Raw genomic sequence first — 18,395 nt, 5'->3', positions numbered from 1 at the left:
CCAACAGTGCAGCAGGGTTCCCTTTTCTCCACACCCTCTCCGGCATTTGTTGTTTGTAGATTTTCTGATGATGCCCATTCTAACTGGTGTGAGGTGATAACCTCACTGTAGTTTTGATTTGCATTTCTCTAATAATTAGTAATGTTTAGCATCTTTTCATGTGCTTCTTGGCCATCTGTATGTCCTCTTTGGAGAAATGTCTCTTTAGGTCTTCTGCCCATTTTTTGATTGGGTTGTTTGTTTTTTTAATATTGAGCTGCATGAGCTCTTTGTATGTTTTGGAGATTAATCCTTTGTCCGTTGATTTGTTTGCAAATATTTTCTCCCATTCTGAGGGTTGTCTTTTCATCTTGTTTGTAGTTTCCTTTGCTTTGCAAAAGCTTTTAAGTTTCATTAGGTCCCATTTGTTTATTTTTGTTTTTATTTCCATTACTCTAGGAGGTGGGTCAAAAAGGATCTTGCTGTGATTTATGTCAAAGAGTGTTCTTCCTTTGTTTTCCTCTAAGAGTTTTATAGTGTCCGGTCTTACATTTAGGTCTCTAATCCATTTTGAGTTTATTTTTGTGTATGGTGTTAGGGAGTGTTCTAATTTCATTCTTTTACATGTAGCTGTCCAGTTTTCCCAGCACCACTTATTGAAGAAACTGTCTTTTCTCCATTGTATATGCTTGCCTCCTTGTCATAGATTAGTTGACCATAGGTGCATGGGTTTATCTCTGGGCTTTCTATCCTGTTCCATTGATATATATATTTCTGTTTTTGTGCCAGTACCATATTGTCTTGATTACTGTAGCTTTGTAGTATAGTCTGAAGTCAGGGAGTCTGATTCCACCAGCTCCGTTTTTCTCCCTCAAGACTGCTTTGGCTATTCGGGGTCTTTTGTGTCTCCATACAAACTTTAAGATTTTTTGTTCTAGTTTGTGAAAAATGCCATTGGTAATTTGATAGGGATTGCAGTGAATCTGTAGATTGCTTTGTGTAGTATAGTCATTTTCACAATATTGATTCTTCCAATCCGAGAACATGGTATATCTCTCCATCTGTTGGTATCCTCTTTAATTTCTTTTATCAGTGTTTTATAGTTTTCTGCATACAGGTCTTTTGTCTCCCTAGGTAGGTTTATTCCTAGGTATTTTATTCTTTTGTTGCAACGGTAAATGGGAGTGTTTCCTTAAGTTCTCTTTCAGATTTTTCATCATTAGTGTATAGGAATGCAAAAGATTTCTGTGCATTAATTTTTTTTTTTATGGTACGCGGGCCTCTCACTGTTGTGGCCTCTCCCGTTGTGGAGCACAGGCTCCGGACGCGCAGGCTCAGCGGCCTTGGCTCACGGGCCCAGCCGCTCTGCGGCATGTGGGATCCTCCTGGACCGGGGCATGAACCCGTGTCCCCTGCATCGGCAGGCGACTCTCAACCACTGCGCCACCAGGGAAGCCCTGTGCATTAATTTTGTATCCTGCAACTTTATCAAATTCATTGATTAGCTCTAGTAGTTTTCTGGTGGCATCTTTAGGATTCTCTATGTATAGTATCATGTCATCTGCAAACAGTGACAGTTTTACTTCAAGTTTTCCAACTTGTATTTCTTTTATTCCTTTTTCTTCTCTGAGTGCCATGGCTAGGACTTCCAAAACTATGTTGAATAATAGTGGTGAGAGTGGACATCCTTCTCTTTTTCCTGATTTTAGAGGAAATGCTTTCAGTTTTTCACCATTGAGAATGATGTTTGCTGTGGATTTGTCATATATGGCCTGTATTATGTTGAGGTAGGTTCCCTCTATGCCCACTTTCTGGAGAGGTTTTATCATAAATGGGTGTTGAATTTTGTCGAAAGCTTTTTCTGCATCTATTGAGATGATCATATGGTTTTTATTCTTCAATTTGTTAATTTGGTGTATCACATTGATTTGCATATATTGAAGAATCCTTGCATCCCTGGGATAAATCCCACTTGATCATGGTGTATGATCCTTTTAATGTGTTGTTGGATTCTGTTTGCTAGTATTTTGTTGAGAATTTTTGCATCTATATTCATCAGTGATATTGGTCTGTAATTTTCTTATTTTGTAGTATCTTTGTCTGGTTTTGGTATCAGGGTGATGGTGGCCTCATAGAATGAGTTTGCAAGTTTTCCTTCCTCTGCAATTTTTTGGAAGAGTTTGAGAAGGATGGGTGTTAGCTCTTCTCTAAATGTTTGATAGAATTCACCTGTGAAGCCATCTGGTCCTGGGCTTTTGTTTGTTGGAAGATTTTTTTTTTTTTTTCTGTATGCGGGCCTCTCTCTCACTGTTGTGGCCTCTCCCGTTGTGGAGCACAGGCTCCAGACGGGCAAGCTCAGCGGCCATGGCTCACGGGCTCAGCCGCTCCGTGGCATGTGGGATCTTCCCGGATCGGGTCACGAACCCGTGTCCCCTGCATTGGCAGGTGGACTCTCAACCACTGCACCACCAGGGAAGCCCTGTTGGAAGATTTTTTTTTTTTTTTTTGGAAGATTTTTAATCACAGTTTCAATTTCATTATTTGTGATTGGTCTGTTCATATTTTCTGTTTCTTGTTGGTTCAGTCTCAGAAGGTTATACCTTTCTAAAAATTTGTCCATTTCTTCCATGTTGTCTATTTTATTGGCATAGAGTTGCTTGTAGTAGTCTCTTAGGATGCTTGTATTTCTGCGGTGTCCATTGTAACTTCTCTGTTTTCATTTCTAATTTTATTGATTTGAGTCCACTCCCTCTTTTTCTTGTTGAGTCTGGCTAATGGTTTATCAAGTTTGTTTATCTTCTCAAAGAACCAGCTTTTAGTTTTATTGATCTTTGCTGTTCTGTTCTTTGTTTCTATTTCATTTATATCTGCTCTGATCTTTATGATTTCTTTCCTTCTAACTTTGGGTTTTGTTTGTTCTTCTTTCTCTAGTTCCTTTAGATATAACATTAGATTGTTTATTTGAGATGTTTCTTGTTTCATGAGGTAGGCTTGTATAGCCATAAACTTCCCTCTTAGAACTGCTTTTGCTGCATCCCACAGGTTTTGGATCATCATGTTTTCATTGTCATTTGTCTCTAGGTATTTTTCGATTTCGTCTTTGATTTCTTCAGTGATCTCTTGGTTATTTAGTAACGTATTGTTTAGCCTCCATGTGTTTGTGTTTTTTACGTTTTTTTCCCTGTAATTCATTTCTAATCTCATAGCGTTGTGGTCAGAAAAGATGCTTGATATGATTTCAATTTTTTTGAATTGATTTGTGACCCAAGATATGATCTATCCTGGAGAATGTCCCATGCACACTTGAGAAGAAAGTGTAATCTGCTCTTTTTGGATGGAATGTCCTATAAATATCAATTAAATGTATCTGGTCTGTTGTGTCATTTAAAGCTTGTGTTTCCTTATTAATTTTCTGTTTGGGTGATCTGTCCAATGGTGTTAGTGAGGTGTTAAAAGTCCCCCCCTATTACTGTGTTATTGTCGATTTCCTCTTTTAGAGTCGTTAGCAGTTGCCTTATATATTGAGGTGCTCCTGTGTTGGGTGCATATATATTTATAATTGTTATATCTTCTTCCTGGATTGATCCCTTGATCATTATGTAGTGTCCTTCCTTGTCTTTTGTAACATTCTTTATTTTAAAGTCTATTTTATCTGATATGAGTATTGCTACTCCAGCTTTCTTTTTATTTCCATTTGCATGGAATATCTTTTTCCATCCCCTCAGTTTCAGTCTGAATGTGTCCCTAGGTCTGAAATAGGTCTCTTGTAGACAGCATATATATGGGTCTTATTTTTGTATCCATTCAGCCAGCCTGTGTCTTTTGGTTGGAGCATTTAATCCATTCACATTTAAGGTAATTATCGATATGTATGTTCCTATTACCATTTTCTTAATTGTTTTGGGTTTTTTTTTTTAATGTATTTATTTATTTATTTATGGCTGTGTTGGGTCTTCGTTTCTGTGCATGGGCTTTCTCTAGTTGTGGCAAGCGGGGGCCACTCTTCATCGCGGTGCGCAGGCCTCTCACTATCGCGGCCTCTGTTGTTGCGGAGCACAGGCTTCAGGCGCGCAGGCTCAGTAATTGTGGCTCACGGGCCCAGTTGCTCCGCGGCATGTGGGATCTTCCCAGACCAGGGCTCGAACCCGTGTCCCCTGCATTGGCAGGCAGATTCTAAACCACTGCGCCACCAGGGAAGCCCTGGGTTTGTTTTTGTAGGTCCTTTTCTTCTCCTGTGTTTCCCACTTAGAGAAGTTCCTTTAGCATTTGTTGTAGAGCTGGTTTGGTGGTGCTGAATTCTCTTAGCTTTTGCTTGTCTGTAAAGCTTTTGATTTCTCCATCAAATCTGAATGAGATCCTTGCCTGGTAGAGTAATCTTGGTTGTAGTTTCTTCCCTTTCATCACTTTAAGTATATCATGCCACTCCCTTCTGGCTTGTAGAGTTTCTGCTGAGAAATCAGCTGTTAACCTTATGGGAGTTCCCTTTATGTTATTTGTCGTTTTTCCCTTGCTGGTTTCAGTAATTTTTCTTTGCCTTTAATTTTTGCCAATTTGATTACTATGTGTCTCGACGTGTTTCTCCTTGGGTTTGTCCTGTATGGGTCTCTCTGCACTTCCTGGACTATTTCCTGGGTGGCTATTTCCTTTCCCATGTTAGGGAAGTTTTCGACTATAATCTCTTCAAATATTTTCTTGGGTCCTTTCTCTCTCTCTTCTCCTTCTGGGACCCCTATAATGCGAATGTTGTTGCGTTTAATGTTGTCCCAGAGGTCTCTTAGGCTGTCTTCATTTCTTTTCATTCTTTTTTCTTTATTCTGTTCCGCAGCAGTGAATTCCATCATTCTGTCTTCCAGGTCACTTATCCGTTCTTCTGCCTCAGTTATTCTGCTATTGATTCCTTCTAGTGTATTTTTCATTTCAGTTATTGTGTTGTTCATCTCTGCTTGTTTGTTCTTTAATTCTTCTAGATCTTTGTTAAACATTTCTTGCATCTTCTCGATCTTTGCCTTCATTCATTTTCTAAGGTCCTGGATCATCTTTACTATCATTATTCTGAATTCTTTTTCTGGAAGGTTGCCTATCTCCACTTCATTTAGTTGTTTTTCTGGGGTTTTATCTTGTTCCTTCATCTGGTACATAGCCCTCTGCCTTTTCATCTTGTCTACCTTTCTGTGAATGTGGTTTTTGTTCCACAGGCTGCAGGATTGTAGTTCTTCTTGCTTCTGTTGTCTGCCCTCTAGTGGATGAGGCTATCTAAGAGGCTTGTGCAAGTTTCCTGATGGGAGGGAGTGGTGGTGGGTAGAGCTGGCTGTTGCTTTGATGGGCAGAGCTCAGTAAAACTTTAATCCACTTGTTTGCTGATGGGTGGGGCTGGGTTCCCTCCCTGTTGGTTGTTTGGCCTGAGGCGACCCAACACTGGAGCATACCCGGGCTCTTTGGTGGGGCTAAGGGCAGACTCTGGGAGGGCTCACGCCAAGAAGTACTTCCCAGAACTTCTGCTGCCAGTGTCCTTGTCCTCACGGTGACACACAGCCACCCCCCGCCTCTGCAGGAGCCCCTCCAACACTACCAGGTAGGTCTGGTTCAGTCTCCCCTGGGGTCACTGCTCCTTCCCCTGGGTCTCGATGCACACACTACTTTGTGTGTGCCCTCCAAGAGTGGAGTCTCTGTTTCCCCCAGTCCTGTCGAAGTCCTGCAATCAGATCCCACTAGGCTTCAAAGTCTGTTTCTCTAGGAATTCCTCCTCCCGTTGCCGGACCCCCAGGTTGGGAAGCCTGACGTGGGGCTCAGAACCTTCACTCCAGTGGGTGGACTTCTGTGGTCTAAGTGTTCTCCAGTCTGTGTGTCACCCACCCAGCAGTTATGGGATTTGATTTTACTGTGATTGCGCCCCTCCTACCATCTCATTGTGGCTTCTCCTTTGTCTTTGGATGTGGGGTATCGTTTTTGGTGAGTTCCAGTGTCTTCCTGTCGATGATTGTTCAGCAGTTAGTTGTGATTGTGGTGTTCTTGTGAGAGGGAGTGAGATCATGTCCTTCTACTCCACCATCTTGAACCAATCTCTATGTATTTTCTTTGGAATGCCTGTTATAATGAAGTGGAAACACTTCCATAAATATTATTTTGTCATCTTTTCCCTTCTATATTTGGAGATTTTAAACCTTAATTATTACTTTTTTTTTTAAAATTTTTTGGCCGTGCTGTGTGGCATGTGGGATCTTAGTTCCCTTGACCAGGGATCGAACCCGTGTCCCCTGCAATGGAAGCACGGAGTCTCAACCACTGGACCCCCAGAGAAGTCCCGTAAACCTTAATTTTTATAGAGAGACTAAAAATCAACGTAAGTTCATGATTCTGAGATCTTCTTGAGTAGTTAATGCCAAGTTGTGATTCTTGATACCAAGAAACACAGGGGTTTATAATGTTAAAAATGTTTCATTTATCTAATGAAAATAATGTATTTTTCTTCTTTATTAGAAATTCATTGAATTTGAAGACTCTCAAGAACAGGAAAAAAAGGATTTACAGACCAGAGTGGAATCTTTAGAATCTCAAACAAGACAACTTGAACTCAAGGCCAAAAACTATGCTGACCAGAGTAAGTAAAATATGTTAAAGAGTGGAATGACTCATCCTGACATTTGATTACAGTTCCAGATATATGCTTGGAATTGTCACCCCACCCTCAAAAGTGAGACCTGGGAGCTTGGTTTATTCTTTTTTGTTCACATTTTCATGTGGTACCCATGTCTGCAGAAATGACTAAGTCAGACACCTATAGGACTCTCTTCTTCAATTTAGCTCTCAGCTTTTGTTTGTAGCTTACATTGTATAGTAGTTAACATTATGCTGTATCCATCGTGCAGGATTCTGGGGTGTGTACATGTGAATCATTTCTTCAAATTTTGATCAGTTACACAAAGTTCCATTGGTTTCTGTGTTGCTTTGAAATTTAAAAATGTAAGAGAAACTTCGAAGTATGTATAAAAAAATTACTGAATTCTTTTTCATTCCTTTCTATGGAAAACCGAGGACATTGAGGGGACTAGAACGACATTTTTCAGAACCATTTCATTTTTAATATAATTTCATATATTCTTGATTCAAATATAGTTATTGTTTCAAATTCCAAGGACTTCTTCCCATTTTTGTCTAATGAAAGTGGACCTAATTAAGTCAAAATTCAAAAAAGAAACTTTATGGCATATTTTCATGTTTGATTCAGGCAGATCACTCTCCAGTTTTCCCTCCCAGGATTGTAAACTTCTAGATGGCCCGCAGTTACTCTTCCCACACCACCCATGAAGGTTACATAGTGACACCTGCTGTAAAAGGACTGGCATTCATGAAGGATAACCTTCACTACCAGGCTTAGAGTGTGTATGATAACTGGCTGCTCCCTTTAGGACTGTGGAAGAGTCCAGTAGAGCTAAAACCTAGAATCACTGGGAATCTGGAGTTTAGGCATTCTAGAATTCAAGGAGAACTCAAATGCCTATTAAGCAGATGTCATGGAAGGGAGCCAGTGGATATTTGGTAATGGAAGGCCACCAGAGTGAGACAAAATGAGCTATGTGTCATGTCTTTGTTCTTTTAGGCGTGTAGATACCTAGAGTGCTGTACCCTGCCTTTGTTAACAGTGAATCCTAACTTGATTGCGTTTTCATATCAGGGACTATAGTATTTTAGAACAAAACACTAAAGGTGCAGTTTTGACAGAACCAACCTCATTCTTGTACCAAGTACGTTTACCTCTTGACTTCTGAGGAGTATCAAGTTTTGGATAAGGAAATTTTCTTTTGACTTAGAAAGGAACTCCTTTTCTAGAATCTTTTGATGCACTAAATAATCTGCTTCTATGATAGGAAATATTAAAGGAAGAATTACCTTGTACTTGATATAGTAGCTTTTTAAATTAAGATTGTTTTCCAGTCCAGTGAGTCATACCTACCTTTTTTGGAATTGTCATGTTCTTTGGTGTCCATTCTCTCATTTCTCTTTCAGAAGTATTGATTACCATGTATCCTATTTTTAATTCAAGATAATTTTTTAAAAATAAGGTGTCATTTAAAAATAATTGATAATTCTCTATGGAAGGGATGAGTAAATTAATCACCAAGTATTGGATATGGTCTTGAGCTATATTTGATCTGAGAACTTTATTTTTGTTATTAATACAATATTCTCTCAAGAATTTCTCCCCCTGGATGTCTGCTATCCCCATTTTTCCCCCTGCTATTCCATTTTGAAATAAATCTTGTTGTCTAAGTAACAGTTAAAGAACTTAAAACTGTGATTAATCAGAATTGACCGTTGAGATGCACAAAGCTGATAGTCTCTTGGTCCATGAGCTAAGGCTATAATGCTTTGGAACTTACTCCCTTCTCCTTTGATACCTTGGAATCTTTTTCTCTTTTCCATCTAATTGTTTTCCTTGCTCTTCTATTTTTTTCTAAATGAATATAATATGAAATCTAAATATATCTAAAATTTTTCTTCTGAGTCTTTATTTTACCACATTTTAAACATCTGAAAAAAATTGGGGGGAGTGGTGGAAATAGTTTGACTTTTTTCATTTTACCACCTTAGTTTTCCCTTCCCCAGATCTCCAATATGAATCAAAGCCCCTTTATTTTTTAAAAAGGTGGCGGTAGGAGGTAATCTTTAAGTATCATCAGTGCCCTATCCTATTGGAAAAACGGGACTGGGAATATATTTTTTTAAAAGATGAAAACATATTTAAATGGATGTATGTCAGTATATTAATTCTTTTTTTGTATAATAGGATACAGAATATCTGGACTTTAATATTGTAATTTTGGTTTTTTAAGACTGTATAGTGATTTTTATTAGATTTATTGTAACCCAACATTTTTTTTAACTTTTTAAATGTTTTAAATGTGTTTTTTAGTGTTCTGAACATCTGTATTTAAATAAGCATTTAAGGCCAAAGAAATTACTGATGATGATACCTATAGAGAGGAAGGATGCGTGCAGTTTTTTGTGTTTAGTACTATTTTTTGAGTGCCGTATGATAACAATATCGTCCAATTTCCATGTTTGTTTTTATAAATGTGTTAGAGTCTTTAACTTTAAAAGACTGTCAGTTCTGATTGATGTGTTTTAGGGCACATATCCCTTTTAAGAAGTAGCCACAATGAAAGTCCAAGTTCTGCTTTGGGACTACTTCTTATGTCAAAAGGGGAAATTTTGGTTGTAGTTACTTGCTATTTGAGAAGCAAGAAAAGTCAAGAAATAGGAACTGAATTAAAGAACACACTTGACAGCTTTTAATGGTATGGAATCTATCAGGTTGTTGTGGTATGATTTTTAAATTTTTGATGATATAAAAAATTTATTATAATTTTATGGTCATGTTTGATTTTGGAGATATCTGGTTGCTCTCTTTTCAAAATTTGAGCTACGTAAGAATTATTTTGGCTTTTCCAACATAAATAAAGCAATTTTTAAAAGGCCACATATTGTTCCTTATCTGGGTATAATAGTAATACTTCTTGGTAGTTAACATCTTGTACGCCTTAAGGAAGAATCTGAAATATATGTGGAGTGGAATAAGGAAGTTGTGGATTGAGGCCCTTAGTGCTTTTCAGCTATGTAAGGTGTAAGCAATCAACCTGGCCATTCATAGTGTGGCAGCAATGAGTTCTTCATCAGAAAATACTTTTTATATTCATTATTTCTGTTATATACTGATTATTTCTATTCTTGTAAGCCAAATACTATCTTAAGTAAATACAGACATTTTAATATGTTAAAAATAAAAAAAAACTACTACTATCTGCCTAGCATTCAGCCTCTAGGCATGGTTTTGGCACAGAAGAATATGATGTGGTCATTACAGTCAAAGAAATCATAGTTTTGTGGGGAAAAAGGTTATGTGTATGACCGTCTCGTCTTTTCCATATGTACCATGCTTTTATATCACTGCAGAGTGTATATATAATTTTGCATCTTTCCTTTAACATTATCATAAGTATTTTCCTTATTGTATAATCTTTATTTTTTAAATGTGTCAACACCCATCATCCAGAAGCTATGCCGTCTATTAACAATTCTTGTTTTCCCTGAGGAACTGTGTGTGCTTTCTCCTTTTCTCTAATGAGAATTATTTAATGGCTACTTTGTTTTTTTAACTTGGCTACTCAGAAACTCAGAACAAATTTTGAAGTACAACCATAACAACTGGTTTGGGCCTTACTTGGGTGGCATATTTAAATTGTTTTTTTCCTGTTCCACATTTCATACATATATAGTGAATTGTTAAGATATGTTCTTGTAAACTATCTCAAATCCTTTGTGGAATTAAGGAATGAATGAATTGGTAAAAATAAATATAGGCGAAGTTTTTTAAAAACTCAAAAAATTTCTGTTGGTTGGTTGGACATTTTTTCCAGTGTAGTGAATCATATTACAGTGAATATTTTTTCACACCTGTAGATTGCCCTCTTTTGGTAATTTTCTTAGGATATAGTTACAGAAGTAGGGCAAGGAATATGAACATTGTAGTGGTTCTTGGTATTTAGTAGTGTTTGGTCATTTTTTATATGAACAGAATTGGAGAAGGAAGAATTAGTAGCAAATTCCACATTATTTATCATAACTTATGAATTTGAATCATTATTTACAACATATTAACACCCAGAGCTGATGTAGAAAACCATTTATTATCTGTTTGATTTTCTCTTGGGAAAATTCTGTTGCCCTCAAGCTACTTGAGTTTATAAGAGATGACCTTTTCCTTGAATTGTGGAGAAGATGGCAAGATTTAGATGGCAGTGATTTTAAGCTACTTAAATAATCTCTGAATCTGCCCTTTCTTCCTTTGAATGAAAATCCATTTTTAAAAATTAAATGGGGACTTCCCTAGTGGCTCAGTGGTTAAGAATCCTCCTGCCAATGCAGGGGACACGGGTTCGAGCCTTGGTCCGGGAAGATGCCACATGCCACGGAGCAACTAAGCCCGTGTGTCACACATACTGAGCCTGTGCTCTGGAGCCCACGAGCCACAACTACTGAAGCCCGTGCGCCTAGAGCCCGTGCTCTGCAGCAAGAGAAGCCACCACAGTGAGAAGCCTGAGCACTGCAACGAAGAGTAGCCCCCGCTCGCTGCAACTAGAGAAAGCCTGCAAGCAGCAATGAAGACCCAACGCAGCCAAATAAATAATAAATAAGTTAAATGGAAAAATATTTTTGACACCTGAAGACATTTGTGCTAGAGTTTTATACTCTGACCTTTCTACACTTCCCATCTCCCATTTAACATTCATTTGCTTTTTAAACTTAGTATAGATTTTAGTCTAATAAAATACCTTCAAGCCTTTACCTTGAAACACATTATTAGATGGAAAACTCTCCTTTTTGGTCATAAGAATTAGCACACCATTAGAAAATAATGGAAAATAATGGGAAGGTAGTATAATCATAAACATGTTTTTAATTTTAAAGGAATAAATGGCTTAAAACATACTTCAGATTTGGGAGTTATTTATAAGCAAGGGCTGTGTTAGTGATGTTATTGATAAATTGAGAATTTTCACAACACAGAAGAAAAATAATCTTTTTCAGTTAACAGGTGTAGCTTCACACCAAAGTTAATAGTTGAGAGGGCCTAAATATTTTCTGTCACTATTTTTTAAGTTATTTTAAAAAATACCTTCAGGCAAATAAAAAGCTTTATTAACTCCTTTACTGTACTTTGCAATTGGCAAAGAATGTTAATACTCTCAGAATTTCCATAATACTGTAATAGGTTACTTCTTTCATTTTAATTTTATCGTGTCAATAGGCAGTCCCTTTCTACATTATTTTTAGAATGATGAAAGTAGACAACTGATGATTTATATTTTTGTTGAAAGCATACTTCTTATTAAGGCAGCTTGATGAGATTCAGATTTATATCTCCTTATTTTAAAAAGTTACAAAAATAAAATTTGTTATATAGAAAGTTAGTTTTTTAGTTCATTTAACTTGAATCTAATATCTTTGCGATATTAAGAATATATATTTAATAAACTTTATGTAAGGTTTTTTTTTTTTTTTTTTTTGGCTGCGTTGCGTCTTTGTTGCTGCGTGCGGGCTTTCTCTAGTTGCTGTGAGTGGGGGCTACTCTTCCTTGCAGTGCGCGGGCTTCTCATTGCGGTGGCTTCTTTTGTTGCGGAGCATGGGCTCTAGGCACGTGAGCTTCAGTAGTTGTGGCACGTGGGCTCAGTAGTTGTGGCTTATGGGCTGTAGAGTGCAGGCTCAGTAGTTGTGGGGCAGAGCTTAGTTGCTCCGCACCATGTGGGATCTTTCCGGACCAGGGCTGGAACCCGTGTCCCCTGCATTGGCAGGCAGATTCTTAACCACTGTGCCACCAGGGAAGCCCAAGAATTTTTTTTTAAAGAGCTTGTGTATGAGAGGGAAAGCAGATAATTGGGCACAAGATAATTTATGCAAACACTAACATTTTATTACTTCTGCTTCATTAGGTAATATCTATGTGGTCTTCAGACCTGTTTTATGTTTTATTATCTGTATTTGGACTGTTCATTTCTGAAGTCTACTGTTGTTTACTGAGAAACTTAAGGTTATAGTTCATAATTAATATCTAGAACTAAAGGTTTCATGGAAAATTAATTTTATGAGTAAGAGTTAAAGAATTGATGGTGATTTAGCTTAGATAACAGAATAAACATGAGTGATTTGGTTATTCTTCAAACAGAGGAATGAGTAAGGAAGATACCAAGTTGTTTTTTTGTAAATTTGGAAGATTAAATCAGAGAAAATGAATTTGTTGTTTTTGGTTGATCATGAGGAAGTATTTCTTGACCATGAAGGTGATACATGGGAATATGTGCTGAGGGAAAGCATGGACTCTCCCTACATAGACTTTAGGTGGCATATAATGTCTGTCTGAAAAATCTTTTTAAGTTTAGGGACATGGTGAAGGACTTAGTTGGCAGAGCAGAGGTTTTTATTGCTGTTTTGATGTGGTTGTGTCTGTGATTTATTTGCTCTTAAGTGAGCACTTGATTCTTGCTTACCTGTGGAGACGTTTGATGCTAACTTGTTTAAGGAAAGCTTCTGAAAGACCAATGTCAATCTTCTGAGGCCAAGTAACAGTTGGATTATCTGCCTTCCTCGATTAGTAAGAACTGATGATTCCTTTTGAGAAGGCAAATAACGAGTTGGATATGGCATTCTAGAAGGTCTGTTTCTCTTTCTTCCCCCCATAGGCCTATCAGCAGTCTGATGGGGCAGAAGACAACAGAGATGGAAGGTGTTCCAAACTTGGCAAAGGCCATCAATCTAAGGAGGTAAGCTCTGATTTTGAGCAGGTAGAGCAGGTGGCTCTTCCTGCCTTAATCATATCCTCTTGCTCTTTGGAAAGATGAATGGAAAGAAAGAGCATCTAAAATGAGGCTGAAGTATCTTCATTAGCTTTTATAAGGGGAACATTTTGAATTAGTCTTTTGATTCTTCTTTTATCTTTCCCCCACCCCCTTATTGTTTTCAATGCCTTGATTTGTTTGATTTTTTTTTCTCCCTAGAATATTAGCAGCTTAAAAAAATTGGCAGATTATCTGTTGTTTGGGAATAGGAAGGATGAGCAGAATCTTGTTTATTTCAAGTTAATCTCAGGTTGTAGCTAGTTTGAGTAAAATCATATGATTTGAGGATTTTTCCTGAGATCATTTTGAGGTTTGGGTTCACATGGGAACTATTAAACAAGAAACGATCTTTTCTTGTTTAAACATTTCAGATATAATACAACAGTATAGGTATAGGTTAACTTTATGATACTTGAGGTTTTGGGGGATGTCTACCATCTTTGCCCTGGTGGGCCTTCCTTTCCCAACTTTCCCTTCCCTTCTACTTCTCTTTCTTTTCCCCTTACTGATTACTGGGTGGCATACAGGACTTTGAAGATAAGGCTCTTCCCAGCATTTAAAGGTACTTTTCAGTTAAACACTATACCATCTCATGTGACTTAGGCCTTGAGAAAACTTGAGTCCATTGACTGTGTTGTTGTACTGATGTAAGTATTTTAAGAAAAGAGTGAGAGGTTCTGAATTTGTTTTATATGATCTTGGTGGTTAACTCATATACCTAAAAATATAATACTAATATTCAGAATCACAGTACAGATAAAGAAAACATGAAATATGGGAAGACATAGATAATTTCTGTCAAGATACTTGCTGGAGATGTTAGGTTGGAGAAAATAATGGCCAAAACAACATTCAGAAAATCATCCAGGATAACAAAGATATAAACTACTCTTAAGCACCATGAAGTGACACGCCTTTGATAATTTAGAATGCCTTTTAGAAGGTTTTTAATGTGTGTTTACAAGCTAATGTATGAGTTAAGGTAACTCTAGTTGCTGTAGCAAAACAAGCTGCAAAAGACATATATAATGATTCAGATGTTATGTTATTTCTTGTTCATGAGAAACTTCTTACTTTCTTTATATGGATTGATTGATTGATTGGCTGTACTGCGCGGGGCTTGTAGGATCTTACTTCCCAAACCAGGGATTGAACCCAGGCCACAACACTGAAAACACTGAGTCTTAACCACTGGACCGCCAGGGAATTTCCTCCCTGTGTGAAATTTAAATTGGATGTTTCTGATACATGGGTGGCTCCTTTGGAGACACAGGCCCTTTCCAACTTTGCTCTGAGTTTGTTATACCTACATTGAGTTGGAGGAAGGGGAAAGAGAATGGAGGATTGTGTGTGGAATTTTTTTATTGGGCCAGGCCTAGGTGTAGCACACATAGCTTTCACTTCTACTTCATTGGCTATATAACTCAGTTAGAAGCTCACTTACAGAGGCTGGGATATATAGTCTAGCTATGTGTCCCAAGAAAAAGAGAAACTGCTTTGGTTAGTATCGGCTAGTCTTTGCCTTAGCCTAACAGCCTTAGTAGGTGGTACATGATTTTGCTCAAGTGTTGAGGCAAGGGAGGGAATGTAACTAAAGCTTAGCAATCATGTGCCTATTCTTTCTACTGTGAATAACCTGAGGAAGAGAAGGTGAGGAAACTTTAATGAAAATATAGCATTTATGATTTGTACTCTCATCTGATTTTTTAATAACTTCAAGGTTACTCTGGTTTAATTTTTATTATTGCTTTAAAACTCTTCACTGAATATTCATTCATTTATTCAACAAACATTTACTAAGTGTTGAGATTTTCTTTTTTGTTCCCTTAACTTCCTGACTTTTACTTTAAAAAAATAGGTTACTGTTAAATTGAGATGCAATTTTCCGATGCTTATGTTAAGGAATAGACTTTGAATGACACTTCCTGCCCCTTTAAAAAAATGTAATTTCCATACCATAAAATCCACCATTTTAGAGTATACAATTCAGTGGTTTTTAGTATATTCATAAAGTTGTACGACTATCATCACCATCAAATTCTAGAACACCATCATTCCAAAAAGAAACACCATACCTGTTAGCACTCATGGTTCCTGGCTTTCCCTCAGCCCTTAGTACCCACTAATCTGCTTTCTGTCTCTATGGATTTGCCTATTCTGGGATTTCATATAAATGAAATCATATAATATATGGTCTTTTGTGACTGGCTTCTTTCGCTTAGCATAAGGTTCATCTACGTTTTAGCGTGTATCGTTACTTAATTCCTTTTTAAGACTTTTTAAGAATAATATTCCATTATATGGATATATACTACATTTTATGGCCACCCCTGACCCCTTTAATTGCCTGTTTATCCTGCTGGTCTCAGAACTAGAATCAACCAAAACTCTTCCTTGGCTGTCTGAAAGCCTACCTAGTTTTGTAGAGTTGAATACAGTGAACATCCACTTTGGGAAGATACCCCTTGGGTTTCTCATTGGCATCCTGATGTATCTAGTTACTAGTTCATAAATGGAGAAGTAGATAACTTAATATTTGAACTATCTTTGAATCATATTCTTTTGAATATGGTTGTCTACTAGTTAACTGGTAATATATTAGTGGTCTTGTTTTGATTTGTATAATACATCTGGGTGTAACTATACAAAAGAAAAAACCTACTTAATTTGTGTGTGTGTGTGTGTGTCTGTGTTGGGTCTTTGTTGCTGCACACAGGCTTTCTCTAGTTGCAGTGAGTGGGGGCTACTCTTTGTTGCGGTGCATGGGCTTCTCATTGCGGTGGTTTCTCTTGTTGCAGAGCATGGGCTCTAGGCACACGGGCTTCAGTAGTTGCAGCACATGGGCTCTAGGGTGTGCGGGCTTCAGTATTTGTGGTGTGTAGGCTCAGTAGTTGTGGCTTGTGGGCTCTAGAGTGCAGACTTAGTAGTTGTGGTGCACTGGCTTCGTTGCTCCGTGGCATGTGAGATCTTCCCAGACCAGGGATTGAACCCATGTCCCCTGCATTGGCAGGTAGATTCTTAGCTCCTCTGCCACCAGGGAAGTCCCAAAACCTATTTAATTTTAATGGGATAGAGAAATAAATTATTTTAGGGCCTCGAGTAAGTAGACTAAGTAGTTGTACTGGAGTGAAGAGGAAGATGGAAGTATATAATACTTATTCTAGAGAAGCTTATTACCATTTCATTAATTTTGAAGTATAATTGACTTAAAATATATTAGTTTCAGGTGTGCAGCATAATGATTTGATATTTTTATGTATCACAAAATGATCACCACTATAAGTCGTTACTGTCTGTCACCGTACAAACTTATTAAAATATTATTGACTATATTCTCTTTGTTATAATTACATCCCCATGACTTATTTATTTTATAACTGGAAGTTTGTACCTCTTAATCCCCTTCACTTATTTCACTCCTCCGCTACCACCCTTCCCTCTGGCAAGCAGTAGTTTATTCTCTGTATCTAAGAGTCTATTTCTGTTTTGTTATATTTCTTTTGTTTTTTAGATCCTACATATAAGTGAGATCATATGGTACTTGTCTTTCTCTGTCTATTTCACTTAGGGTAATATCCTCTTAGGTTCATTCATGTTGTCATAAATGGCAAGATTTCATTCTTTCTATGGCTGAGCAATATTGCACTTCATTCATATATATATATATATATATATATATATATATATATGCCGCATCTTTATCCATTCATCTGTTAATGGGCACTTAGGTTGCTTCCATATCTTAGCTACTGTAAATAATGCTGCCATGGACATTAGGGTGCATATACCTTTTGGAATTAGTGTTTTCATTGTCTTGAGATAAGTATTCATAAGTGAATTACTGGATTGTATGGTAGTTCTGTTTTTTATTTTTTGGGGAACCTCCATACTGTTTTCCATAGTGGCTATACCAATTTACATTCCCATCAGCAGTATACAAGGGTTCTCTTTTCTCCACATCCTTTCCAACACTTATTTCTTTTCTTTTTGATAATAGTCAAGTCTCACAGGTATGAAATGATGTCTCCTTGTGTTTTTTGGGTTTTTTTTTGCGGTACGCGGGCCTCTCACTGTTGTGGCCTCATAGCGTTGTGGTTGGAAAAGATACTTGATACGAATTCAGTTTTCTCAAATTTACCAGGGCTTGATTTGTGGCCCAAGATATGATCTATCCTGGATTATGTTCCATGAGCACTTGAGAAGAAAGTGTATTCTGTTGTTTTTGAATGGAATGTCCTATAAATATCAATTAAGTCCATCTTGTTTAATGTATCATTTAAAGCTTGTGTTATTGATTTTCATTTTGGATGATCTGTCCATTGGTGAAAGTGGGGTGTTAAAGTCTCCTACTATGATTGTGTTACTGTCGATTTCCCCTTTTTTGGCTGTTAACATTTGCCTTATGTATTGAGGTGTTCCTATCTTGGGTGCATAAATATTTACAATTGTTATATCTTCTTCTTGGATTGATCCCTCGATCATTATGTAGTGTCGTCTTTGTCTCTTGTAATAGTCTTTATTTTAAAGTCTATTTTGTCTGATATGAGAATTGCTACTCCAGCTTTCTTTTGGTTTCCATTTGCATGGAATATCTTTTTCCATCCCTTCACTTTCAGTCTGTATGTGTCCCTAGGTCTGAAGTGGATCTCTTGTAGACAGCATATATACGGTCTTGTTTTTGTATCCATTCAGCCAGTCTATGTCTTTTGGTTGGAGCATTTAATCCATTTACGTTTAAGGTAGTTATCTGTATGTATGTTCCTTTTACCATTTTCTTAATTGTTTTGGGTTTGTTAATGTAGGTCTTTTCCTTCTCTTCTGTTTCCTGCCTAGAGAAGTTCCTTTAGCATTTGGTGTAAAGCTGGTTTGGTGGTGCTGAATTGTGTTAACTTTTGCTTGTCTGTAAAGGTTTTAATTTCTCCGTCGAATCTGAATGAGATCCTTGCTGGGTAGAGTAATCTTGGTTGTCAGTTTTTCCCTTTCTTCACTTCAAATATGTGCTGCTACTCCCTTCTGGCTTGCAGA

At 37.3% G+C, this 18,395-nt stretch overlaps 1 protein-coding gene across 9 annotated transcripts in view; it reads left to right on the top strand.

Annotated features, from left to right (window-relative positions):
• Positions 1-18,395, top strand: part of SPAG9 (sperm associated antigen 9) — a 140,702-nt gene that overhangs the window by 40,482 nt on the left and 81,825 nt on the right. For 8 of the 9 annotated variants that reach the window (XM_033410927.2, XM_033410926.2, XM_012537737.3 and 5 more), the window contains exon 2: positions 6,457-6,577. In XM_033410927.2, the coding sequence (XP_033266818.1) occupies positions 6,457-6,577 (121 nt within the window). Of the gene's footprint in view, positions 1-6,456; positions 6,578-13,277; positions 13,296-18,395 lie in introns of those variants that run through there. The other variant, XM_049702347.1, reaches the window with a different exon arrangement.

Source organism: Orcinus orca, chromosome 19 (genome assembly GCF_937001465.1).
Source record: "Orcinus orca chromosome 19, mOrcOrc1.1, whole genome shotgun sequence".
Classification (NCBI taxonomy): Eukaryota; Metazoa; Chordata; class Mammalia; order Artiodactyla; family Delphinidae; genus Orcinus; species Orcinus orca.
The sequence above is the reverse complement of the archived record's forward strand: the minus strand, read 5'-3'. Positions and strand labels throughout refer to the sequence as shown.